Here is a 26496-nt window from a genome sequence, read left to right as displayed (position 1 = left end):
CTCAGATAGACTTGTTTGCGACAAAGGAGAACGCAAAATGCCAAAACTTCGCATCCAGATACCCACACAAACAGTCCCAAGGCAATGCCCTATGGATGAACTGGTCAGGGATATTTGCTTACGCTTTTCCTCCCTCTCCTTCCTTACCTGGTAAACAAACTCAGTCAAAACAAACTCAAACTCATATTAATAGCACCAACTTGGGCAAGACAACCTTGGTACACAACGCTGCTAGACCTGTCAGTAGTACCCTGCATCAAATTGCCCAACAGGCCAGATCTGTTGACACAACACAACCAAAAGATCAGACACCCAGATCCAGCATCGCTGAATCTAGCAATCTGGCTCCTGAAATCCTAGAATTCGGACACTTACAACTTACCCAAGAATGTATGGAAGTCATAAAACAAGCCAGAAGGCCATCCACCAGGCACTGCTATGCAAGTAAATGGAAGAGGTTTGTTTGCTACTGCCATATTAATCAAATACAACCATTACACACAACTCCAGAACATGTAGTGGGTTACTTGCTTCACTTACAAAAATCTAACCTGGCTTTCTCTTCCATTAAAATACACCTTGCAGCAATATCTGCATACCTGCAGACTACCTATTCAACTTCCCTATATAAGATACCAGTCATTAAAGCATTCATGGAGGGCCTTAGGAGAATTATACCACCAAGAACACCACCTGTTCCTTCATGGAACCTAAATGTTGTCCTAACTAGACTTATGGGTCCACCTTTTGAACCCATGCACTCCTGCGAAATACAATTCCTAACCTGGAAGGTGGCATTTCTCATCGCCATTACTTCCCTAATAAGAGTAAGCGAGATTCAGGCGTTTACAATACAGGAACCTTTTATACAACTACACAAGAATAAGGTCGTCCTAAGGACCAATCCTAAATTTTTGCCAAAGGTTATTTCACCGTTCCATCTAAATCAAACAGTGGAACTTCCAGTGTTCCAGTGTTCTTTCCACAGCCAGATACCGTAGCTGAAAGGGCACTACATACATTAGATGTTAAAAGAGCATTGATGTATTACGTTGACAGAACAAAGAACATCAGAAAGACTAAACAACTATTTATTGCATTTCAAAAACCTCATGCAGGAAACCCAATATCAAAACAAGGTATAGCCAGATGGATAGTTAAATGCATCCAAATCTGCTACCTTAAAGCTAAACGACAGCTGCCCATTACACCAAGGGCACACTCAACCAGAAAGAAAGGTGCTACCATGGCCTTTCTAGGAAACATCCCAATGCAAGAAATATGTAAGGCAGCCACATGGTCTACGCCTCACACATTCACCAAGCACTACTGTGTAGACGTGTTATCCGCACAACAAGCCACAGTAGGTCAAGCCGTATTAAGAACATTATTTCAGACTACTTCCACTCCTACAGGCTGATCCACCGCTTTTGGGGAGATAACTGCTTACTAGTCTATGCAAAACATGCGTATCTACAGCGACAGATGCCATCGAACTGAAAATGTCACTTACCCAGTGTACATCTGTTCGTGGCATCGGTCGCAGTAGATTTGCATGTGCCCACCCGCCTCCCCGGGAGCCTGTAGCAGTTTGGAAGTTACCTTCAACTATTTGTATATGTATCATCTCAACCTTAAATAGGTGCATACTTAGTCACTCCATTGCATGGGCACTATTACTACAATTCAACTCCTACCTCACCCTCTGCTGGGAAAAACAATCGAAGATGGAGTCGACTCCCATGCGCAATGGAGACAAAAGGAGGAGTCACTCGGTCCCGTGACTCGAAAGACTTCTTCGAAGAAAAACAACTTGTAACACTCCGGCCCAACACCAGATGGCGAGCTATTGCAAAACATGCGAATCTACTGCGACCGATGCCACGAACAGATGTACACTGGGTAAGTGACATTTTCATTTTCTTACCTGTAGGTCTAGTTTTGCAGCTTGAAGAATTTTCTGGAATCACAAGCGATCCACCCACCTCCATCAAGAAGATGGGATAAAAAATTGTTAAAAAAAGAATCTAAAGATGGCGACCTAAGATGGGAACATCCGAAGGAAGTGTGAGAATGTCACAGATGCACTAAATGAGGGTTCCATCGATGCCCACCAACAAACAAGAGTAGAAAACAAGCATTTGCAATGGGGCTTGCATTTGCTCTAGTTAGAGCTATTGGTGTTCCTAACTGGACTTTTTATGCAACATATGTTGAAAATGAAAAGTAAAACATTAATTGACATAAGTGAGCAGATTCAAAGCGCCAAGGTCGCCAGGAGCACGAAGGAGAGACGCAAAAGGAAAAAGAAGTTTGCTCACAGTCAAACACATTGGCAATTGTGCAATTATCCATGTAACAGGGTCAGTCTGCAAGCTAGTAACAAAACCTCCCCAAGAAGGGGCAAACGTAAAGCATTTACCAATGATGATAAAGGATTTTTGAAAGGCAAGCCCACGAACAAGTGAAAGTGATGGGTGTGAAGTGGGTGTGGTTACAAGCACACAATACTTAGAACAGGTCATAGCGCTTGCATGCTCGACCTAAAAAAGGGCAAAGACATTGTGTTTTTTAAAACAATAGAATATCTAGACCCAACTACTAGATGGTAGAATAATTCACAGCATGTGAATCCAGAAAAATCTTCAAGCTGCAAAACTACACCTACAGGTAAGAAACTTTACGTTCTTGCATAGCAATACTTACACATGCAAGATTACATATGAGACCCCTACAGGAGTGCGTATCATCACAATGGTCACTTGTGGGAGGCACCATGGAGGATCTAGTGTTGGTATCACCCAAGGTCTATCAGGCACTACAGTGGTGAAATACACAAACACACACAAACTGGAAGCTCCTTCAAAGACCCAATTCGGCAAGTGACAGTTACTACTGATGCATCACTCATGGGTTGGGGTGCTCACATAAAGGATATTGCAATACAGGGTCACTGGTCAGCACAACAACAGACATTTCACATCATTGTTCTAGAACTACCAGGTATACAAATGGCTCGCTAAGCATTTCTACCCAGCATAACAGGAAAGAATGTTATACGCACAGACAATATGACCTTGATGTACTACATCCAGAAACAGGGAGGGACCCAATCCTTACAGCTATCTCAACTAACCAAACTGATATGGAAATAGGGCATCAGGCACAAGAACCACATCCTGCCAAAATACATACCAGGAGTGGACAACACACCAGCAGATCTACTAAGCAGGATCAGCAACAAGCACACAAATAGGAGGTCCACCCTCAAGTTCTACAAACATGGTTCCAACAGTGAGGGACCCCAGCAGATCTCTTTGCCACCACTGAAAACGCAAAATGCCAAACTTTGCATCAGGGTACCCTCATCCACAGTCTAAAGGCAATGCTCTGTGGCTGAACTGGTTAGGAATATTTGCATATACATTTCCACCGCTACCACTCATTCCTTACCTGGTCAGAAAAATCAGACCAACATCAGTAAAGATGATGTGTAAACAAAATTGGTCTGAGAATAAATTCGATTACAACTGCTTGTTCCAATTACTTATTTTAATCGTTGATACATAATATTACCGCAAAACTGCCAGCACATTTTTTTGAGACAGTGTCCTCTTCATGGCTGTTCAACACAAAAATAGAACATAATGTATGGACTCAGAGTACAAAAATATTCAACACAAAATATTTAACATTTTCAGGTGGATGTAAGCATCATCCACAAAAAGAATAAATGTTCTCCTAACAAAAGGCAGAAAACACCATATCATTTAGGTACCTAGATGTTTATCATCACTGGCAGTAGTATCCTAGCTGTACCCACTTCACTTTTAGTATTTGAGAAAATAGAATTTTAATACACAAACTTCAACTCATGTAAAGCAGGAGAATTTACAAAGTGATGTAATCATTTGATCAAAAGACAATACTTGACCCTGCGAGGGTCACATCTCAGGCATCACACTCACTAAATAGGTAAAATGAACATGCCTTCACACTGTAGAAAAAATAATCAACACTAAGACCAACAGAGAATAATAAATATAATTAAATAAAATTCAAAATTCAAGTTCTGCAGTTTTGCCCTGATCAGGGTCGAACTCCTAACAGGTCGGTCCCCGACTCAACTGAACTGGCAATACACCATCCTGCAGTCCCTTCTGAATAACCAAAAGCAGACACTGCTAAAGAGTAACTTCTCCTACCTTTATTTTTTCAAAGGTCCTCCCCAAAACACATGATACAGAGTAGTCAAAACAAATGTTCCCTTCCATGCTAGCTATGTGAAAGTTCAGTACGATACTGTGGCAGTAACCATCAGAGAAGGAAAAATACTGTTAGCAACATGGTATTATTGCTTTAATGTGTATGAAAAGCTACAGAACAGCACACACACAAGGAAGGGTCCCCCACATCCTCCAACACCCTCTTCCCGGAAGACAACAAAATTAAGTGCGGACATGAAAAGATGTGATCATTACATCGGTCATAAGGATTTCATTGAAGTTGTGTATGATAGTTCGTTGTGTTGGACACTTCAAAACAGAGAGAAATGATCTAGAGACCAAAACAGGCATTCTAGCAACAGTAGTGATATCGTTATCCCCTAACATTTCTACATTACATGATAGCAAGTAGCCACGGACAAAAAGGATTAATTACAGCAAGTGATATAGGGCTACCAATAAGTGAAATACGCTCTTGCTGAAAATAAAGAAACTTCAAGAGGAAAGATGATGCTCGTAGCGCTAACTTGGGCACACCAACCATGTTACACAACACTACCGAACCTTTCCCTAGTACATCACAAGAACCTTCCCAAAATTCCTGATCTTCTCACTCACAGCAAGGACAGCATCAATGGCCTTCCTGGGAAATATCATGCTAACAGACATTTATAAAGCAGCAACATGGATAAACCCCACACTTTCAACAAACACTATTGTCTGGATATGCAAGCCAGGCAACAAGCTCTAGTGAGACACAGTTCTACGCACGTTATTTCAAGCAGATACATCTGATGCCTAAAGCCACCTCAAAAGGAGTACTGCTTTACAGTCTATGCATAGCTTGTGTATCTGCTGCCAACACGTTATGAATAGAGTATGTTACAATGTAAGCATCTGTTTGTAGTGTTTATTGCTGCAGATTCGCACGCACCCTCCCGCCTCCCCAGCAGGTATTAGATGGGGGCATATATACGCAATAACTTTAAGCATGTTCAACATCAAATACTAACTTAGCAGAATATAGCCTCACTTCCCGTATTTCAGAGGAAAAACATTATAATGCAACAAAGGAGCCATTGGACATGTTCATAGACTCGAGGAGGAAGAGATACAACATTGACCATAAAAGACTCCCTCGAGAAAAACTAATTGCAGAGTCCAGCCAGAAAACTAGATGGCAGGAGCGTGCATAGCATGTGAATCTGCAGCACTACACACTACAAAGAGATGCTTCCAGGGTAAGTAACATACTTCTTTCCACAGATGTCATAGCCAAATAGTTTGTAAAATGTACTCAAACTTATCTCGAAGACAAAAGGATTCTGAATGGCCTTCCCGGGGCACACTCTAACCATAAAAATGGGCATATCATTGTCTAACTGGACAACATCCTCTTGGCTGTCATCTGTAAGGCAGCTACGTGGTTAACACACATTTACTAATTATTGCTGTGTGTTGATAATGTGCCGTCAGCAAGTCTTAGTAGATCAGGCAGTGCAAATAACATAATTATTTAATATCTTTATCGTCCAAATGCACCCACCCCTCCTCCCTGGATGCAAGGTCAATGAAGCACTGTAGGAAAGTACCATCTTGCCTGGCATGTTACCCCCATTTTACTGTATGTATGTTTGTGTTTGCCTATGTGTCACTGGGACCCTGCTAGCCAGGACCCCAGTGCTCATAAAGTATGCCCTGTATGTGTTCGCTGTGTGGTGCCTAACTGTAACACTGAGGCTCTGCTAGCCAGAACCTCAGTGTTGATGCTCTCTCTGCTTTTAAAATTGTCACTGCAGGCTAGTGACTAATTTGACCAATTCTGATTGGCACACTGGAACACCCTTATAATTCCCTAGTATATGGTACCTAGGTACCCAGGGTAGTGGGGTTCCAGGAGATCCCTATGGGCTGCAGCCTTTCTTTTGCCACCCATAGGGAGCTCAGACAATTCTTACACAGGACTGCCACTGCAACCTGAGTGAAATAATGTCCATGTTATTTCACAGCCATTTTACACTGCACTTAAGTAACTAACTTATAAGTCACCTATATGTCTAACCCTCACTTAGTGAAGGTTAGATGCAAAGTTACTTACTGTGTGGGCACCCTGGCACTAGCCAAGGTGCTCCCACATTGGTCAGGGCAAATTCCCCGGACTTTGTGAGTGCGGGGACACCATTACACGCGTGAGCTACATATAGGTCAATACAGTCAAAATGATAACTCCAAACATGGCCATGTAACATGTCTAGGATCATGGAATTGTCACCCCAATACCATTTTGGTATTGGGGGGACAATTCCATGCATCCCCGGGTCTCTAGCATAGAGCCCGGGTACTGCCAAACCAACTTTCCTGGGTCTCCTCTGCAGCTACTGCTGCTGCCAACCCCTCAGACAGGTTTCTTCCCCCCTGGGGCCTGGGCAGCCTGGTCCCAGGAAGGCAGAACAAAGGATTTCCTCTGAGAGAGGGTGTTGCACCCTCTCCCTTTGGAAATAGGTGTGAAGGGCATGGGAGGAGTAGCCTCTCCTGGCCTCTGGAAATGCTTTGAAGGGCACAGATGGTGCCCTCCTTGCATAAGCCAGTCTACACCGGTTCAGGGATCCCCAGCCCTGTTCTGGGGCGAAACTGGACAAAGGAAAGGGGAGTAACCACTCCCCTGACCAGCACCTCCCAGGGGAGGTGCCCAGAGCTCCTCCAGTGTGTCCCAAACCTCTGCCATCTTGGATGCAGAGGTGTGAGGGCACAATGGACAGCTTTAAGTGGCCAGTATCAGCAGGTGACATCAGAGACCCCTCCTGATAGGTGCTTACCTTTCTCTGTAGCCAATCCTCCTCTATGGGCTATTTAGGGTCTCTCCTGCGGGCATCTCACCAGATAACGAATGCAAGAGCTCACCAGAGTTCCCTCTTCGACTTCTGCCAAGGATCGACGCTAACTGCTCCACGATGCCTGCATAACCGCAACAAAGTAGCAAGAAGACTATCAACAACATTGTAGCGCCTCATCCTGCTGGCTTTCTCGACTGTTTCCTGGTGGTGCACGCTGTGAGGGCTGTCTGCCTTCACCCTGCACTGGAAGCCAAGAAAAAATCTCCTGTGGGTCGACGAAATCTTCCCCCTGCCAACGCAGGCACCAAACTTCTGCATCACCGGTCCTCTGGGTCCCCTCTCATCCTGACGAGCGTGGTCCCTGGAACACAGGAGCTGGGTCCAAGTGTCCTCAACAGTCCATTGGCCCTTCTGTCCAAATTTGGTGGAGGTAAGTCCTTGCCTTCCCAAACCAGACAGTAATCCTGTGTACTGCGTGAACTGCAGCTGCTCAGGCTTCTGTGCACTTTTGCAAGACTTCCTTTGTGCACAGTCTAGCCCAGGTCTTCAGCACTCCGTCCTGCATTGCCCAACTCGTTGAGTTGGACTCTGACGTCGTGGGATCCTCTTTTGTTGTTCTGAGTTGACCGTCGTCCTCAGATCTTCTGCATGCCTGTTCAGGTGCTTTTGCAGGTGCTGCCTGCTTCTTCGTGGGCTCTCTGTGTTGCTGAGCGCCCCCTCTGTCTCCTCCTCCAAGGGGCGACCTCCTGGTCCTTCCTGGGCCCTAGCAGCACCCAAAATCCTCAACCGCGACTCTTGCAGCTAGCAAGGCTTGTTTGCGGTCTTTCTGCGTGGAAACAACTATGCATCCTGCAGCAAGCCGTGGGACATCTTCTGACCAAAGGAGAAGTTCCTGGCACCTTCCGTTGTTGAAGAATCTTCGGCTTCTTCCACCCGGAGGCAGCCCTTTTGCACCTTCATCCGGGGTTTAGTGGGCTCCTGCCCCCCTCCCCCCCACACCTACCCCTCCCCCAGGCAACTTGCGTGAGTCTTGGACTTGGTCCACTTCCTTTACAGGTCCAGGAATCCGTCTTCAGTGCTTTGCAGTCAGTTGTCCTTAAGGCAGAATCCCTTAACTCTACTTCACTGTCTTTCTGGTGCAATAGGGTAACTTTACTCCTACTTTTCAGGGTCTTGGGGTGGGATATCTTGGACACCCTTAGTGTTTTCTTACACTCCCAGTGACCCTCTACACCCTGCACTAGGCCTGGATTCCATTCGTGGTTCGCATTCCACTTTTGGAGTATATGGTTTGTGTTGCCCCAGGCCTATGTCTCCATATTGCATTCTGTTGTGTTCTACAGTGTTTGCACTACTTTTCTAACTGTTTACTAACCTGATTTGGTTTGTGTGTGTATATTTTTTGTATATTACCTCCTAAGGGAGTATAATAATCTGAGATACTTTTGGCATATTGTCACTAAAATAAAGTACCTTTATTTGTTAGTAACTCTGAGTATTGTGTTTTCTTATGATATAGTACTAAGTGATATAAGTGGTATAGTAGGAGCTTTGCATGTCTCCTAATTCAGCCTAAGCTGTTCTGTTATAGCTACCTATCAGCCTAAGCTGCTAGAACACCTCTAATCTACTAATAAGCAATAACTTGACCTGGCACAAGGTGTAAGTACCACAAGGTACCCACTATAAGCCAGGCCAGCTTCCTACAAGCACCTACTTATAATATAATTGCCTTATATATGCATTGTGATAATGCACCATACTCTTTTGTTCACAATCTATACAGCTGTGAGAAAAACAGTCTTAACACTGGGTTGGTGCCCATGGCAATGTACATTGAGAGGAGTCACACTACTTCTTGTGACTCAAGAACATTAATAGAAGAAAAACAGCTTGCAAACGTCCAGACACTAAACGGAAGGAGTGTGCTAAGGATGTGAATATACAGCACAACATGGTATAAACAGATGCTTACATATTGGGGAAAAAAAACAAAGGTTAAAAGAAGGGTGTTAGTCAGATGAAAATTACATTTAAAACATACCGTAAAAAAAAACCCTTTGGTGACCCCCACTTCCAAAGGGACCCTGCCGGAGGTAGGCAGGGTATTCCTACCCTGTCCCCTATAGGTCTTTTTTTTTTTTTTTTTAAACCTTTTCCTAGGACAGGCGCCGTAGTTCCCGAACCCTAAAACGGCTGCTGCAACATCTTTGTTGATTTGGTGGCAGCCAGCCAGATCTGTTAGTTCTGTGGTTCCTCCTCAGCGTAAAGAATCTGTAAAATTGAACCTTAGTTGCTAAAGACATACTGAACAGATTTACACCAAATCACAAGAAGCATGCTTTCTAGACAAAGATCTAACTTTTTGCCAGTTTGGTGTGATTCCTTTCAGCTGTTTTGACTGTAGCTGCATATAATGTTCCTATGGAAAATTGCATTTGGAAAGCGTGTTTTGGCACCCCCTCCTCTTTTTCTTAGACCTTGCTTGACGGATCACCCCCAAAACTTTCCAGCAAGGAGTTTGGGTGGATGAGCCTTTTTTTTTTCTTTTTTTTTAAAGAAATTTTTGTGAAGATTCATAGAACAGCACAAACGTTATTAGGAAGACAAAAATCAATTTCCTGTGGAAACGTGGTACTGACTATAACGAATCCATAGTTATAGAGTGCAGTACAGGTTTAATCCCAAGTAGTTGGCATTCATAAATAAAGAAATCATCAATTGAAAAATAACTCCCTATGTGTATGCGCAAAACAAACACCCTACAATTGTATGTTTGCTTTTATCACAAGTGAGGAGACAAGGGAGAGGAGATGGACCTTATTAGGCACACATGTGATCTTCAGCTTGACCTGTATGTAAAGGCTTTGAGTACTGCCCCACTCCTTTTAGTTGTTAAAATATTAACTACATTTTAAAATAAGGCACTTAAAAAAAAAAAAACGTTTAGAAAATTACCAAGAATATTACAAATAAAAGGCATGATATTAATATAGTGATTAAAAAAGTATACTTTGAAAATATCAATGATATTTTTAAAAAAAACAAGCGAAAGGTAAATCTGGGATAAAATAAAAAAAATAAACAAAAAATAAAATTAAAAAAGCAATTTGAAAAGGTAAATTTTGTATGTGCAACCCCCACTTCTAGTTTTTTTTTTTTAATGAGCACTTTCTTTTTAGTTGCCCATGCTGCCAAATAAAAAGGAGAAATATGAAATATTTTTTCACTGAAAAAAACACATTAAAAACTGAATTATGGTTCTGCCTCAAACACTACAATTCTCAGGTTGTGGCTATGAATGGTTGTCCAGCCTCCGCTGTGCACAGGCTTTGACCTTGCCCACCTGGGTTTGAGCCAGACTCTGCTTCTAACTTTTGGGAAGTACAGCACAGCAGAGGTTGGGCACAGGGCCTGAACTGTAGGCTGGGCATGTGCCCTCCCTTCTGCCTTCAAACGGAGATAGACACTCATTTTAGTATTTGGCTTTGCTTGTGCTTTGTAAACAGTGCATGAAACCAGTGAGTTGGCTAACACTCAAGAGTAAGCAACGAAATGGTAGTCCAATCCAGTGCTTAAAATGCCTGCTGACAATCTTGTGAGTCACATCCCGAAAGCATTGCTTTTCTTCATCAGGAATGCCTTATACTTTCCTTGCGTCTTCGCATCCCTTGCCACTGCCTTATGGTTGGTCACCTTTCTGAGGTTGTGCCCAGTGGCTGTCAAACTTTTTTTTTTTCACCGATCAAAGCTCTTAAATCAGCACTGACGCACACCTTGTGTGCTGGGCAGAAAAACAATTTAATCCGTAATCCACCAAATCGCATTGTGTAAAAAAAAAAAAAAATGTAAAAATGAGTTGACTAGTTTGACTTGTAAGTTTTAACAAATACATACATAAGAATTAACCCAATAATTTCCGGCCCAGGATCTTTTTTAACCACACATCTCAAAAACTACTGGACGGATTTTCACCAAATCAAAAAAAAAAAATTACTGAATAAATTTCTATCTTTATGTGAAGTTTAGTGTAAATCTGTTCAGCAGTATTTGCTCTGTCTTGATACTAAATTCCCTGTGGGCGCTAAATGGAAAATTATAATTTTTAACACACCCCTCACCCCTTCCCCCCCAACTTTTTTCCCCTTGAATGGATCTCCTGAAACTTGCCATGCCGAAATTTAGCTGACTCAGTTGATAGATCACCAGATTGTGCCCACGAGGTTGAAAGTTATAAACAAATCAAAAGTGAGACTGAACCATAGCTACACTGACCACTAGTGTTTAATATATACTTATAAAGTACAAAAATAGAAGTATTTATTACATGTAACAATATTTGTTTTTAAATATAAAATAAGAGGATTTGAATTATTGACCATAAAAAATATCTCAGGAGCACCTTACAGAGCACAGCATATATGCTATGTGTTACTTTGTGTTGTAAGACAGTGTAAACAACGTCCAAAACCACTCAATCTTATAACCAATAAGTTCATTCTTTTTGTGTTGTCACAGGTACCCTAAGGACAACAAAAAATTGCAATTCCTTCTTGCTAGCTTATACAAAGTATAGACATTGAATTGAATATTTGCAAAACAGTAGTAATTCCAACTTTGATCCTGCTGAGCGATATACATGCATTTCTATAAATGTAGCATAACAAACGTGTGTTTCAGGGAAAGCTCCTCTTTTTCAATAATGTTAAAAGATATCTGAGGAAAATAGAATCTTTCTGACATGGTTGTCCCCATTTTTTGTCTGGTGTCAATGTGTTTAGACTGTAGTACTCTGAGATCCTGCTAACCAGGGCCCCATTGTCGGTGTTCTTGCCCCTAAATTTAGTTTGTAAGTCATTCTTACACCCCTCCATTGGCCTGCTGGTGTACCCTGTAAGTCCCTAGTATATGGTACTTAGGTACCCAGGGCATTAGGTACATCAGGGGCCCCCTGTGGGCTGCAGCAAGTATTGTTCTACCCATGGGAGCCCTTGCAAACTGGGTCTACAGGTCTGCCATTGCAGAGTCTGTAAAATGGTGCTTGCACCTTTCACTCCAGATATAGGGTTCACCTTGTATCATAGTCACTGCACTTCTGACCATATAAGTCACCCCTAAGATAGGCCCTTAGGCCCAAGTGTAGGGTGCATGGTTCTGAGTGTGAGGGTACCCTTGCAAGAGCAGAGGTACACCTATAAACCCCAGACTCCATTTTCTGGACTTAGGAAGTGCTGGGAAGCCATTTTAAGGTATGTAGTGGACACTGGTCATCAAGAGAACTACATAACTGTTTTACCGACCCTAGTCATGTTTGGTATTAAATATGTTAGAATCATGCAACTACACTGGTTCCAGTGTTAGTTGCATGATACCATTTACTTTGGGGGTTCCTTAGAGGATCCCCCATGTCTGCCTGTGCAGCCTTGCAGGGTCTGCGTGCAAGCCAGTGCTGCCGCCAACTCCAGACACTGTTCTTCCCTCCTGCTCTTCAGCTTAAATCAGGCAAGGGGAGACAGAACAAAGGATTTCCTGTAGAGGAGATGTGTTACCACCTCTCCTTTTGAAATGAGTCTCCGGGCTGGGGTGGGGGTGCTCCTAAATGCCACCAGACAGCTTTGAACAACACATTTGGTGCCCTCCTTGCAAAACTGCTTTCTTCCAGTCAAGAGCCCACGGGCTTTCGCTCTGGTGTGAAACACACAAAGGGAAGCGGAGTGACCAACTCCCTGTCCAGCTTCTCCCCTAGGGAGGTGCCCAAGGCTCTGCCAGGTGGGTACATGATACTGCCATCTTGGAAACAAGATGACCTGAGGCCCCTGGGAGCATCTGACTGGTCGGTCCAGTAGAGTAGGGTCCCTGACACCCCCTCCCCCTCGATTGGTTGGTCATCACCATAGTGGTCCAACTTCCTGTCATTTTGGCTCTCATTATCACAATGAGACTGCTGGCTTTGAGCAGCAGCACCACCGGATTGTGGGGAACGGAGTCCAGTCCCAACCATGTGACAGCTATCAGCCTAACCCTTCTGGCCAGCTAGAAGTACCTCACCAATACCAGAGAGTAGAGGTGATTTGTGGCAGCCGTGCACATGACATTCTGATTTCTCAAGGAAATCGTGGTGAAACAGAACTTACCCTTTTCTCCCAGTTAAATTTGTCTCATGCGTGCAAAGTCCAACAGAAGCAGGAATTGGTTCAATGAATTGTATTGATTCAAATGCATCCTAGATAAAAGGTCATGTACTGCAATGATTAGGATAACGAAACATGATAATAGCAGAGCGGTGATGAAAAAAGTGAATCATAAGAAAGTTCCACCATAACGTCACAATGCAAGGTTTTCTGATTCCTACCTACATCACTAAGGTGCTATACTAGGGCACAGCAGTGTTAACCCTAATCCGTCCTTCAGGACCCCATTGGAAGACACCATCCCCATGCTTGAATATGGTAGTAGCGAAGAGGGCTGTTGGTCTACCGAAAGTCTTCTCCCATGTAGGCGGAAAGGATGTCTAGTCTCAGCAAACAGCATGTGATGGCAACTTCTGGCTGGAATTTCTCTCTAACGTATAGGGGGCAGAGAGGTGTTTTTATAATAAAACATCTTATGTTCTGAGAATACTGCCCTAACGTAAGAATACGTATGTTTCCACAAAACAACAGGAAATGTGATGTTCTGCTTTGTACCGACAGCACTATCGTGTACAGCCTTGAACAAGCACAGATGTCGTGCTAAGACGAGAAAACAATTTCTAAGCAGAGGGAACAACAGATAAAAGAACAAAAACATTGCCAGAGAATGAGTCTTCTGTTAAAATAATAAACTGAATTGTTTCTAGGCTAAAGGGCACAAGCTGCAGGCCTCTGCTAAAATACCGTGCCCATAAAATGATGATAAAATAACCTCATAACACACCTTCCCTGGGGGTGGGACCCCAAATTTGTCTGCAAGATACGTAGACTAGATTAATCTATAAGATTTGTCTTCAAGAATCTTCAGTGGTCTGGACACTGTATCCTGCTTCTAGACTTTGCCAGGAACCAAGACAAGACTGCAACTTGTAGGGGGGCTCCTACTGCATCCTCATCCCCGAGCATTGCAAGAACTCTGCAACTTCTGTGGCAGTGCATCCTCCAAAGTCACAAGAACTCTTCATGCATTAAGGACATCCAGAAGGAATCTCCTTTAAAGTGAAGAAGTCACTCCCCTGCAACTGCAGGCACCTCAGCGTTGAGGACCAGTTTGTGGATCCTGCTGTCCCATGGACTCCTCCAAGCTCTGCAACATGGGTGGTGGTTCTGTGGCTCTCTAGAGGTCTGACCTGTCGTCTTTGCAACTGGAAAGTTGGTGGTCCCTCATTGGACCTGCTGGAACAGAACTCCTGTGCACTGCATCTGTTTGTCATTACCAAGTCCTGTTGGCTTTTCAGTCCGAAGACCTCATAGATCCAAGAAGCTCCAGCCTCAAGCATCGCACTGCTCCAAGACCAACGTCCTCCCTGCAACGTGGGCATCCATTTTCTTTGTGCTGCTGAGGCCTCTTTGCGACTCCCTCTGCCCTTTGCCAGAAAGTACTCCTGGCTCCTCCTCACTACGGAGGGCTGACCCTATCTTACCTGTGAAGGTTGAGTACCTTGAGCCTCATTGGCCCCATCAATTGCAACTTGTCGTGCATCCCTCTTCTTGCATTTGCCAAGGCTTGTTGGTGACACTGCTGGTTACTGACCCCCTCAGCAATTCGATGACTGGTGTGGGACAGCTCATGGAAAACTCCTGGGATCCTTTTGCATCGTCTGAACGATGCAGCTGCCCCTCAGTGACAACTGTCCAACAGAGAAGTACCCATAAGAAGGGTTGGTATTGCCCTCCTACACCCCCTGGGCGACCGGGTGGTTTGAACTCTCTTCCCTCTTTCTTCAGGTGCTCCTTGTCCAGCATCCACGCCTGGGTTCCCCCAACCTGGTCCACGGGCCACTGCAGCAGCTGGGCAGTCGAGGTCTCCATTGACTTAAACTGGATGTTCCCATACAACTTCATCCTTATGCACCTGGTCTCCCTGATGTAGGTACTCCACTTCTCTGGTAAGCCACGGTGACAGCACTCATTAACATTCCTTGCTCCAACCCTTTTCCAACCACGACTATGCCATGTTATCCTATAGACACTGATGCTAAGTAACCCCTCTGCATACGGGCTCCTGGGGAAACTCTGCTATTTACCTTTGATGTTCTAGTACTTCCCCAATCCCCAGGATCCTTGTGTATTGGTCTTGTCTGGTTGTACTGTTCTTAACCCATTTTTTAGTATATGGTTTTTCCACCCCACGCCCCTTCATAGGGTCCAATGTCATTTTATTTTTTTACCTACCTGTTTTGAAGTATATTTTGTGTGTGCATTTCTCCAGTTAGGAGATATACCAAAGTTAGTTTAGTGCCTGTGTGTCACTAAATAATACTTTGTCTAACACTTGGTGTGACTTTTTCTTGTGTGTAAATCACTGACTGACTCTGGTTATTGCACTTGTTTTACACCCCCCTCTGATAAGCCTGAGCTGCTCTCCACAACTACCCTTTGAGACATTTGGTTATTATAAACCACTTACATTAGCACTAAGGGTTGCCTCGACTCAGTTCAGGGTGCCTCACCTCTAGGTGTACACCATGTACTTAGCCAGCCTCCTACAGTATCACAGTACATATGTCCGACAGGGAGGCCATCCTTGAGTTGGATACCTCATAGTCAGTCAGAATCTAGAACTATAATACATATGGACGGTAATCTGTGAAAGACTTTAGTTATTAACTCTCTAGTTGGTAAAATGTGTGAATGTTATGACCCCCAAGAGTGATGGCATCTGTTTGCCTTCTGTGTCTGAAACCTGAATGTTGATTGTTGGCAGACTGCAGTATTGTGTTGGCCTTATTACCAACGTCTGTATTTCTGTAAATGCCTTTTGTCTACAAATCTGAATTTCTATATTTAATGTGCATTATCAGAAGAGCTCTTCCGTGCCGGTTGCAGCACTAGTGACGCCTTGTGCAATAATCTTATTCAGTGCCCCCCCCAGCTTTCAATGACAACCTTATCCACTGATTCCTTCACAATCGACATCCAACAGTGTCCCTCATCTCTCCATAGCCTCTCTCGCAAATGTATTTTATTTATTTTATAGCGCTATTCATACCGGTGTAGGGTGTCAGAGCACTTTACATAACATATAAACTATACAGAGACAATGAATCATACGTGTGTAATGCAATCTATAGGAAATGTTGCATAAGACAATGAGGATTGCAAGGTGTAGCAATCATGTCATCCGTACTAGTAGGTAGTATATTTTAAGTGACTGGCCTGAAAAAGCACATACTTCAAATTTAAAGCATACCATAGTGGCTGGGGTTGGCTTTAATTACATTAATGTATTTGTATCCAACCCAACCCTTTATAACAAAATTAGGATAACGAAAGACTGGGGGAAAAAACATAACTTTCTAACCTGTACAATGATTTTTGCATGCAGCTCTTTCATGACATTCCACAGGTCATTGTGCTACATTAGGATTGCAACTTATGACCTGCAAGTAACAAAAGGATCTCTGTGACAAAATCGGTAACCTGCTGAGCTAAATACTTAATAAACAATTCTTCGATCTGCATGTTTCAAGTTCTTTGCAGCATGCGTATTAACTCAATGCACTATTTTATGATGAGTCAAACCTGCCACTAGACAAAAGATCTCTCTCCAGCAGGAACATTAATCACCAGAGTTATCTTGACATTTATATTGTTTCCTGTACTGCAGGACAAAAAAGTACTTTGCAGCAAGTTTTTTTAAACCAGTAAGTTATTTCTATCCAAACTTAACGCTCCCTAGACTCCGCACCAGGTGTGGCTTCACAGGTTCGACCCAAGCGCCGGTCCTGGATATCTTGGAATGGATGCAATCATTCTGCTTGTCCTCAGCACCCATTTGGAATAATCCCATCCTAATACTCCCTTTAAAGGTATTTTGTCCTGGTCACTAGCCATTCGCAGGTCTTAAGGACATGTCTGTCTTTCTGGCACTAACAACCTAGTGATAGCATGTTTCTACAAATGGCTCAACCTTAATGGCTTTTCCCATCAACCTGTCCGCACTAACATGACATAAGTTGTGCAAAACTGCCATATTCACAACTTATGAAAATGATGGAAATTCAGAGATCTCATATTTTATTGTACTATATATAAACTTAGAAAATGTAGACCGATCAAAGTTGCCACACCTTTAATATGGGTATTCACTGTCTAAGTTTATGGTTTTGAATTACGCTTTTCTGTTATATTAGTATCTATACTATTGTGGAAAGTGTTGCATTTTTCCCTCAGGACATCCTATTGTCAGCACCAGTTCTTTAGCATATGTTACCTAAGGCTACTCTGTACTCTGTGGATTAAAAATGAACTAGCTATGCTGCAGGGGTGACTTATGAATGAGAGAGCATTGCTACAGTAAATCAGTTAGCTATTCAATAAATCAAGAACTTCATCTCTAGAATATTGAACAATTGGGTCTCTGAATCTGTAGCTCAAGCGAGAAGCTTCCTCAGGCTTCACTATCCCAACACTATCACTATTAAGGAAGCTAAGGGAAGAATGTAAACTCATCAGATCGATACAAAATCCACCCAGATCCTTAATCAAATTATATCCTCTCTCAGTGCCAAATGTTCACTGTTCTGGCACATTAAAAGCCTATTAATCTCAAATTAATGTTTCTAGCATGTCCCACAAAGATAACGGCCTAGTCTGCTTCACCTCCTATCTGATAGAGACATCTAGGTGCAGATTCATTACCTTAGAATTTCCCCCTGATGTCAGTACCCTACTGGCCGTTAGGTGGCATCGACCGTGTCCGTTGTCGGCATTGTCTGCACTGGATATGACATTGTGGGTCCTATAAAGCCACCATCCTGGCACACTGACGTCAGTTCTCTTCTTTCCGCGCCAGCCAGCACTGATCCCTCAGTCTTTTTTTTTTGGGTGGCCTTTTTCCAAGTGGAGAGGAAGGTCCCGGAATTGATCCCAGAGTCCTCCATCGTCACTGTTCCACTCCAAATCCTCGGGACAATCGGTTAAGTGAAGGCACAAGAAGATAAAAAAAGCAAAACGTTCTTCAACTTCTCCTCATCCGTCAGCTATCGAGGGAGCAGAAGCATTGTGATTCTAGACCTCCATCTGCGGAGACTGCATCTGGGCTGACTCTGCGCCTCCCTGAGTTTCTAGGATCCGTAGTGACCCCTGTCCAACTAAAAGAGTTCTTTGAGGACATGCTCCTGATTCTTGGGCAGTTCGACACCGTTGGCACACCTTTAGGCCCAATGGAGTCTGAAGGGGCCCCTTCAGGTTCCGCGCCGGCAGCTTCAGCCTCAGCTCCAAGGGCACCCATGTATCCATGCTTGGATCCAAAACGGTGTCAGCCTTACCATCTCGACCTTCCCAATGCCAGTCCCGACGCTGATGTTCCCTACTCCCCATGTTGCGCCATCCGCATCGCCAACACTGAGTCAAATGAGTCGTACAACGCTGACAGGAGCTGTGCCTCCTATGTCCGATCCTGATCCTTTTTCCTATGGGCTAGGTTACGGTGAGGAATGGGAGGGGTTGCTGGACCCTTTGGAATATAAGCTCCAAGACCCTATGGACTGGCTTAGGGATTTGGGTGAAGCCAGTGGACTGGACACCTCCCCAGGTACTTGCATGCTTTCTCCTCCTACCATGGCAAAAGAGGAGGGTGCTTCATATTCTATGGTGGTGCAAAGAAAAGCTGAGGTTCTGGACCCTGAGTTGCCTTCAGTGGCGGTCGGGACTAACCTCCTGACAGAGATGCTTCAGCCTCAAGCTTAATTTTCTGAACCCCTGTTCTCTTTTATTAAATCCCTAACAGATGGGTACCTGCTCCAAACCTAGTACAGGGGCTCCTGTGAACAGAACATTTGCCCGCCACCACTGCCATGTTCCAGATGACCCAAGTTTCCTTACGCAAAACCCAATCCTGAGAGCTTGGTTATCCAAGCCTCCACCTCCTATGGTACGTTTCCTTCCACGCCTCTGGACATGGAATCCAAGAGGATGGGCACACTTAGGAAGAAGATGTTTTCTTCTGCCGGCCTAGGATTGTGAACACCGCATGCCTTTTGGGCTGTTATTTCCATACCTTCTTGGATACGGTTAGGCAAGGCCTGCCACAGGTCCCAGTGGAGGCCAGGCAGTACTTTCCCAAGCAGTTGCTGATGGGAGAGATGCAGCAAAGTTCACGATCCAATGTGGACTAGACACAAGTGCCTCACTGGGCAGAGTGGCTGCATCAAGAGTGGCCCTTAGTCACCACTCATGGTTGAGAAAGTCCAGCTTTTAGGGGATGTCCAAGCCAGTCTTACGGACATGACCTTTGATGGCACCTATCTTTTTGGAGAAAAAGCAGACTCAATGCTCAAGCGCTTCAAGAATTCTAATGCTACACCTAGGACCTTGGCCCCACGGCAGCCCATCCGCCCCTTTCGTGGCTACAGAAGGGGCACCCAACCATGTCCATTCTCGTCCAGCTACCGTTCCACGCATGCTGCTTAACCTCTGCGTGGCCGGGGACGTTGGATCCACTGACCTGTTAGATCAGGGAGCTGGTGCTATGGCCAGTTAACTCCCTGACCCAATTCCCTTCCCTGGAGCTACCTCCAAACCTTCCTTATCTGACTCTTCCCCATCAGAGACCAGTCAGAGGCAGGATTCGCCATCACCTGCCCCGCTGGCAGTCCATCACGCCAGACAGAAGGATTTTGCAGAAAGTCCGAAGGGGCTGTTTCCTCCCCTTCGAGACTACCACTCCATCCATGCCACATCATATGATCTGATGACAGAAGATCCCCTTGCCACTTCTCCGGGAGAAAGTTACAGCTCTCTTGGCCAAATGAGCCAGAGAGAGTTCCTGTGCCAGAAGAAGGTTGTGGTTTTCATTCCCTGTACTTTCTGGTACCCAAAAACGACAAGGGCCTCTGACGTATTCTAGACCTTCAGTCCCTTAATCTCCTCCTCAGGATGGAGAAGTTCAGAATGCTCACTCTGGTACAGGCTTTAGCAGCCCCAGGCCCAGGAGACTGGAAGGTAGCCTTGGACTTCAGGGCATATATTTTTCACATTCCTGTCCTGCCTGGTCACAGATATTACCTGTGGTTAACGGTATGCCACAAGCACTTTAAGTTCACTGTGCTCCCTTTTTCCCTTACAAATGCCCCTTGGGTGTTGTCCAAGGTGATGGCGGTGGTCGCAGCTCATCTGCGTATGTCAGGGCTTTCAGTCTTCTCCTAACTCAACAACTAGCTGTTGAAGGCAGGCTCACCCTATGCGGTCGTCTCCCACCTCCAGACTACGGCAGCCCTACTGCATTCACAGGGGTTCACTATAAAAGTGCTCAAGTCACACCTGACTCCCTCTCAGAAGCTCCCTTTTATCAAGGCTGTTCAGGACAAAGTGCAGATTCGGGCATATCCTCTCAAGTGGCGACTCCAGGATATACAGGCTACGATACTGATCTTTCAGCCTCCTTAGTGGATTTCGATGAGAATGACTCTGAGGCTGCTGGGCCTCATGGCCTCCTGCATCCTGCTAGTGACGCATGCCAGATGCCATATGTGTCTTCTGCAGTGAGCCTAGAAGTTCCAGTGGGCACAGCATCAGGAGAATCTCTTCGAATTGGTCCAGATCTTGGAGGGAACTGTGCGAGATCTGCAGTGGTGGCTAATGAAATGTGAATGGGTCAGAGGCAGATCCCTCTCCTCTCCCCTCCCCAACCAGATCTGAAAGTAGTGACGGATGTCACTCCTGGGCTGGGGTGGCCATCAGGGAGAGGTGGAGATCAGAGGCATCTGGTCTCCGACAGAGTCTAGACTCCGCATCAACCTTTTAGAGCTCTGTGTAATCAGACTAACATTGAAAGCATTTCTTCCCTCTCTCAAGGAGAAGGCAGTGCAAGTGTTCACGGACAACACCACCGCCATATGGTACTGCAACAATCAGGGCAGTGGGGTTGTGGACCCTTTGTCAGAAGGCTCTGTGCTTCTCGACATGGCTGAAACAACATGGCAAATCCCTGGTGGTTCAACATCAGGTGAGTTCTCTGAACGCCAGAGCAGATTAACTCAGCCGACAATGGTTAGTCTGTCACGAATGGCATCTCCATCCGGAGTTGGAGTTTCCAAGGTGGCGACTGCTCAGTGACGCTTTTCATCTCAAGTGGAACTCCGGCCTTCTGTTTGCCTTTTCGCCCATACCACTTCTGCCCAGAGTTCTCAAGAAGATCAAGAATGACCGGGCCAGTCATTCTTGTGGCTCTGGACCGGTCACGGAGAATTCGGTAGCCTGCGCTACTGAACATGGCCATTGATCCTCCTGTCGGACTGCCCCTTCGGGAGGATCTTCTGTCGCAGCAGCAGGGGCAGGGTTCTCCACCTGAACCTGCCCAGCCTCCGCCTTTTATCTTGGAGATTTAGCCACACCATCCGAAGTCTGTAACGCAATCTTGGCAGACAAGCATCTCTTCACCAAAACTGTATATGCCTGTCATTGAAATACATTTGTGGCATGGTGTACAGACAAGTCTGTTGATCCCCTCTCTCTGAGGTTCTTTTATTTATCCTTTCTCTGGTCCTGCAGGGCTCAGCTATGGGCACTCTGAAAAGTTATTTATCTGCTATTTCTGTTTTTGGGGTATCCTGATCAACCTTCTTTGTTTAGGTCTCCTGTTGTTACTAGGTTTCTTAAGGGTCTTTACTCATATGTTTCCTCCATTCCCATTCATTATGCCCCAATGGGATTTGACTATGGCTCTGACATTCCTGATGTGCTCTCCTTTTGGGCCTCTCCACATTTGTGCTCTCAGGCTTCTCATTTTGAACACAGCCTTCCTTGTGGCCATAACATCTGCCCTCAGGGTGAGTGAGCAAAGCAATCCTACCTTTCCATCTATTCTGACAAAATGGTGCTTCGCACTAGGACCTCTTTTCTACCGAAAGTGGTTACGCCCTTCCTTGTAGGCCAATCCATCACCTTGACTACTTTCTATGCACCCCCACATCCTTCTAAAGAAGAGGAGAGACTCCACCTCCTGGGCCCGGAAAGATTGTTTGCATTCTGCCTTAATCGCACAAAAGCGTTCAGGGTGGATGATCAACTCTGTCGGTTAAATGGGTGCAGAAGCGGACCATCTCCCGATGGGTTGTTCTCTCCATTAAAATCTGCTATGCACTGGCCAAGAATCAACCACCTGAAGGTTTACCTGCTCATTTTACCAAAGCTATTGCTGCGACCACTGAATTAGCACACAGAGTTTCAGTCTTTGACATCTGTCAGACGGCAATGTGGGCATCTTTGAATACATTTACCAAACACTACTGCGTGGACATTCAGGTTCGTAGGGAAGAGTACTTTGCCTATTTAATCCTGAAGGACTATCTAGTATGAGCTTACCTCACAGACCCACCTCCGGGGATGGTATTGCTTGGGTTTTGTTCTAATGTAAGGAATGTGCAACTGTCGAAGGACTCTTACCCTAAAGATGAGAGGGTGGTACTTGACATAAATGGGGCATCCCAAGAACACTCATCAGAACAATTTCTGGGCCTGTGGAACAATAGAAGAGGCCTTCCCACGCTGTTTGTGACTTGAGAAGAGCCTAGAAGACTGAACGTTCTTTCTCTTCTACCCAGGACAAAGAAGTGGACTCCAAGGGTCATACGGCTGACCACATGTTTAAGCTACACAGACACAGTAAGCTGCAAGAGACTTTCCTTCAACTGCCTAGCTGGCCAGTTACAACTGGATGTGCCTCAGACCCTGCTGCTGGCCTCTTCTGGAGTGTGTCTTGACCACCGAGTGCTGACCCAAAGTCCTGGACCTATGGCTGTGGTCAAAATATTCTTCCTAACATATCCTGAAACTTTGGATGTAAGATGTTTTTGGCTTTCAGGACCTCTGGAGGACCAAGACCAGCCTGCCAAGGCGATCTCTTGAACATGTGTGGCAGCTGGGTAAAAATTTCTGTTTTTTCCTGCTCATAGCCTTTCCGCAGCAGTAAATCTGATTCACCTTGATCTCGCAAAGAAGGTATCTGACCTCTGACCACGAGGGACTTTCTCTGGTCTTAAAATTGGAGCTTCTCACACTGTAAGCTTTCCCGCCAAAAGTCGACTACTTTGCCGAAATTTTGTCCAGCTGCTAGCCAACCGCATAGAGCCTTCTTCAGCCACATCCTGTTCCCTTGCCCCACTGAGAATTTTTGATTTCCATTTCAGAGATTAAGTATGCATGTGAAACTTCCAACCCTGTTGAACCCGGTTTCTGTATGCAACCTATGTTCCATTGTGATCGGCCTTAACTTGCCCCAAGTACCAGTCAAGCGTACCCAAATGACCGTGTTGGTGTTTAACTCTTTTTGGCTCCATTTTAACATTTAAACTTTAAAAATTCATAACTCTGGTCCCCCTTACTGCATTTTTCCTGTTATCATTTTATTTATTACATTTTACTCCTTTGATAAGTTGGTTTGGGATTTTTCTTGTGTTGTATTTTCACTTTTTTATGGTTTTTGTATTCCATAAATGAAATAGGCATTGCTTATAAGTTAACCCTGTCTACCTTGTTCCATAGGTACGATGGGGTTGAGCTCTGGGTAATTTAGTCACTTTTGTGGTTCATCCTGGCAAATATTGTGGTTATTATTGGAGATGAATACTGACCACACTTGACCAACACTCCGAATTTCTTACAAGTTGTATCCGATATCTGTGTTCATTGAACCATATGTATATAAAGTAACAACAAAGAGCATTTCAACTCTGATCGATCCACAGGATGTTATCTATCATCTTATAACATTGTGTTGCTTCTGGATGTTGTCTTATCTATTCAGTATTATTGCAGTGCTAGGTACGTGCTTACCTTTAAACTTCCACAACTGCTTAAGGGTGGGGGAACCTCACCATCAGCCTCGGCTTTACGCCTTCGGTGCCATTATCAAATTAAGACAACACCTGCATCTTAAACGATTCCCAGTAGCCCAGCGGCTGAAACCTCAAAGTAAGTGCATAAACCAAATGCTGCATGATGCTGTAACATGGCATCTAATGCTACATACCCGGCCATGAGTTGCGCAGGATTGGTTGTAGATTGACTGCATTTGTTGCCAGAAAGCTCAGCAGTTGTCTCACTGAACAAATGCAGTCCATCGCTGTCATGAAATGTAGCTACTAAATTTAAGGTCATTGCAAACATGTTACGGAGCCATTCAGACTCCTGCTGCTGCAGTATATTGAGAGTTTGCACTGCGTTCACTTTTGATATGTGCCGCTTGTTAAATATTAAGTATATATTTTAAGATTACCAGCCTCTGTTATTTGAAGAGCCATGAAAACGCAAAAATGATACTAATGTCTGGTTTGAATGGTCTAATGGGCACGTTATTGATTGATGGTGGTATAACAAGAATACATTGTGGTCACGTCTACACTAAACGTTAGCTAACTCGCTCTGTGCATACTTTTCAGAACCCCATTCACAGTTTTGATCTGCCGATGAATTTGTCAGGATGGTTCCCAGAGCAAAGAATGAAAACTAAGCGAGAAGAAATACGAAACCTAATTCTTCAGCTTCAAGAGCTTCAAAACAAAGACAAAAAGGGGCAGAGGGACCTCAGCAGCACATCACAGCCCCAGGAGGAAACCGAGAAGCTACTCGGTCCCGGCAGCACACTGTGAACTATGCGCACCCTTGTGCTGTGCTCCTAAATGAACTTTTAATACACTTCACACGAGTCTCAATAAACTAAAGACACGAATGTCATGAGCAGAATGTCTGCCGGGGTCATACTGTGGAACGAACATTCAGAAAAATGTCTACACCATTTCTTAAGGGTGACTGTCAATGGACAGTGAAATGGAAACATTTCTGGAGAGGCGCTGAGCCTCTAGTCGCCCGGTTGTGACACCTATACGCGAAGGACAGAAGTATTCTCTGCTGAAAAATGAACTTTGATGTTTGTACAAATGTGTGTCATAAAATGAAGCTGTTCCCAAATAGATGATATGTATTAAGGAAACGAGCCTGTACATATGTTAATGAGGCCAATATTTTCTGCATTTGTAATTATTTTTTTCACTTGTTAGGAAGCTTTTGTTACGTATTTCTGTTAATAGGACAAATAGTAACTTCTGATCTTTAAGCAAATAAAAATATTTATAGGATCCCTTTTCTAACGTGCATTCTTTAGTTAAGTGAATGTGAGTGAGTCATGATTTTTTTTAAGGTTACTTGGCGCTAGTGTTTCCGTTCAGGCACGCCTTTCTAGTTTTCCCTTAAAATATTAGGGCCGTGTGTACTAAATGATCTTATAGCAAGAATGCTATTTCTCATCAGAGTTAAGTCCATTAGCCGGTTCGGTACAGAAATGTAAATATATTTTAGTAACAGATTGGCTGTTTAGGATTTGTACTGTATTTCATACGATAAGTTGCAGCGTCATGTAAATGCCCCAACATAAATACTTAGTGACGCCTGCCGTGTTCTGTATTGTAAATGAAATATACTGTAATGTACAGCAGACTCGAAGACCCACTTTTCATTCAGGCTTGCATTTCATAGTGAATTGATGCTAAATGTGTACGATGATACTTCTTTCCCAAAACAGTTCTCTAAAAAGACCCCATCAATAGCGTAAGCAAGTAGATAGTTTATATGTGGTCACATTGTGAGGAAATATTAACTTTTTCATTGAACCTTGCTAATATTAAAGGCCCACCTTTTCTAATCCTCAATACATTCCAGATCAGTAGTGCAATGTTAACTGCATTACAAAAGCCATGTTCAGGGAAAGGTGCTGGGTTGAGTAATCAGCTGGAGCTGTGTTGCGGGTACAAGAAAATAAATAAAAGTTGAAGATTTAATAAGATTTGCCTTAGAAGATCTTAGAAGCTCGTTGACTCTTCTCTAATTTAGTACAGCTCACTCCTTATAAGGGCTCTACTATTTCTCCTTCCTTCCTACTTTTGGGACTTCATTTTCCCTTATGTAAGGGACCAGAGACACTACTGAAATGGCAATAGGAAGCCTGAGCTCACACGAACAACCATAAATCCACTTCCTCAGTCGCTTTTCTCCTGAAGGAATATAGTATCCATATTAATTATTTGCTGTTTCTAGGCACCAGTCCCACATCTGTTGCACAAACTACTACTTGTGGCACGTGCTGGCACATCTCTCTGAGCCTTTGCAAAATTCTTCTGTGCTGCAAGAAATTGGTTTCTATTTACAGCCATTCCAGATTTCTGCATTTCAGTGGGCATCTTTTCATGCTACTTTTAGATTGAAATGTACAAAAGCAGGTGGTCCCTTTTTTCCAAACCACTCTAT

General features: G+C 44.2%; 1 protein-coding gene across 10 annotated transcripts in view; it reads left to right on the top strand.

Annotated features, from left to right (window-relative positions):
• Positions 1 to 25331, top strand: part of SENP6 (SUMO specific peptidase 6) — a 914216-nt gene extending 888885 nt beyond the window's left edge. For all 10 annotated transcript variants that reach the window (XM_069235653.1, XM_069235659.1, XM_069235655.1 and 7 more), the window contains one exon: positions 24636 to 25331. In XM_069235653.1, the coding sequence (XP_069091754.1) occupies positions 24636 to 24845 (210 nt within the window). In that variant the 3' untranslated portion in view covers positions 24846 to 25331. The remainder of the gene's footprint in view (positions 1 to 24635) is intronic.
• Positions 25332 to 26496: the final 1165 nt, after the last annotated feature.

This window comes from Pleurodeles waltl, chromosome 5 (assembly GCF_031143425.1).
Source record: "Pleurodeles waltl isolate 20211129_DDA chromosome 5, aPleWal1.hap1.20221129, whole genome shotgun sequence".
NCBI classification, from domain to species: domain Eukaryota; kingdom Metazoa; phylum Chordata; class Amphibia; order Caudata; family Salamandridae; genus Pleurodeles; species Pleurodeles waltl.
The sequence above is the reverse complement of the archived record's forward strand: the minus strand, read 5'-3'. Positions and strand labels throughout refer to the sequence as shown.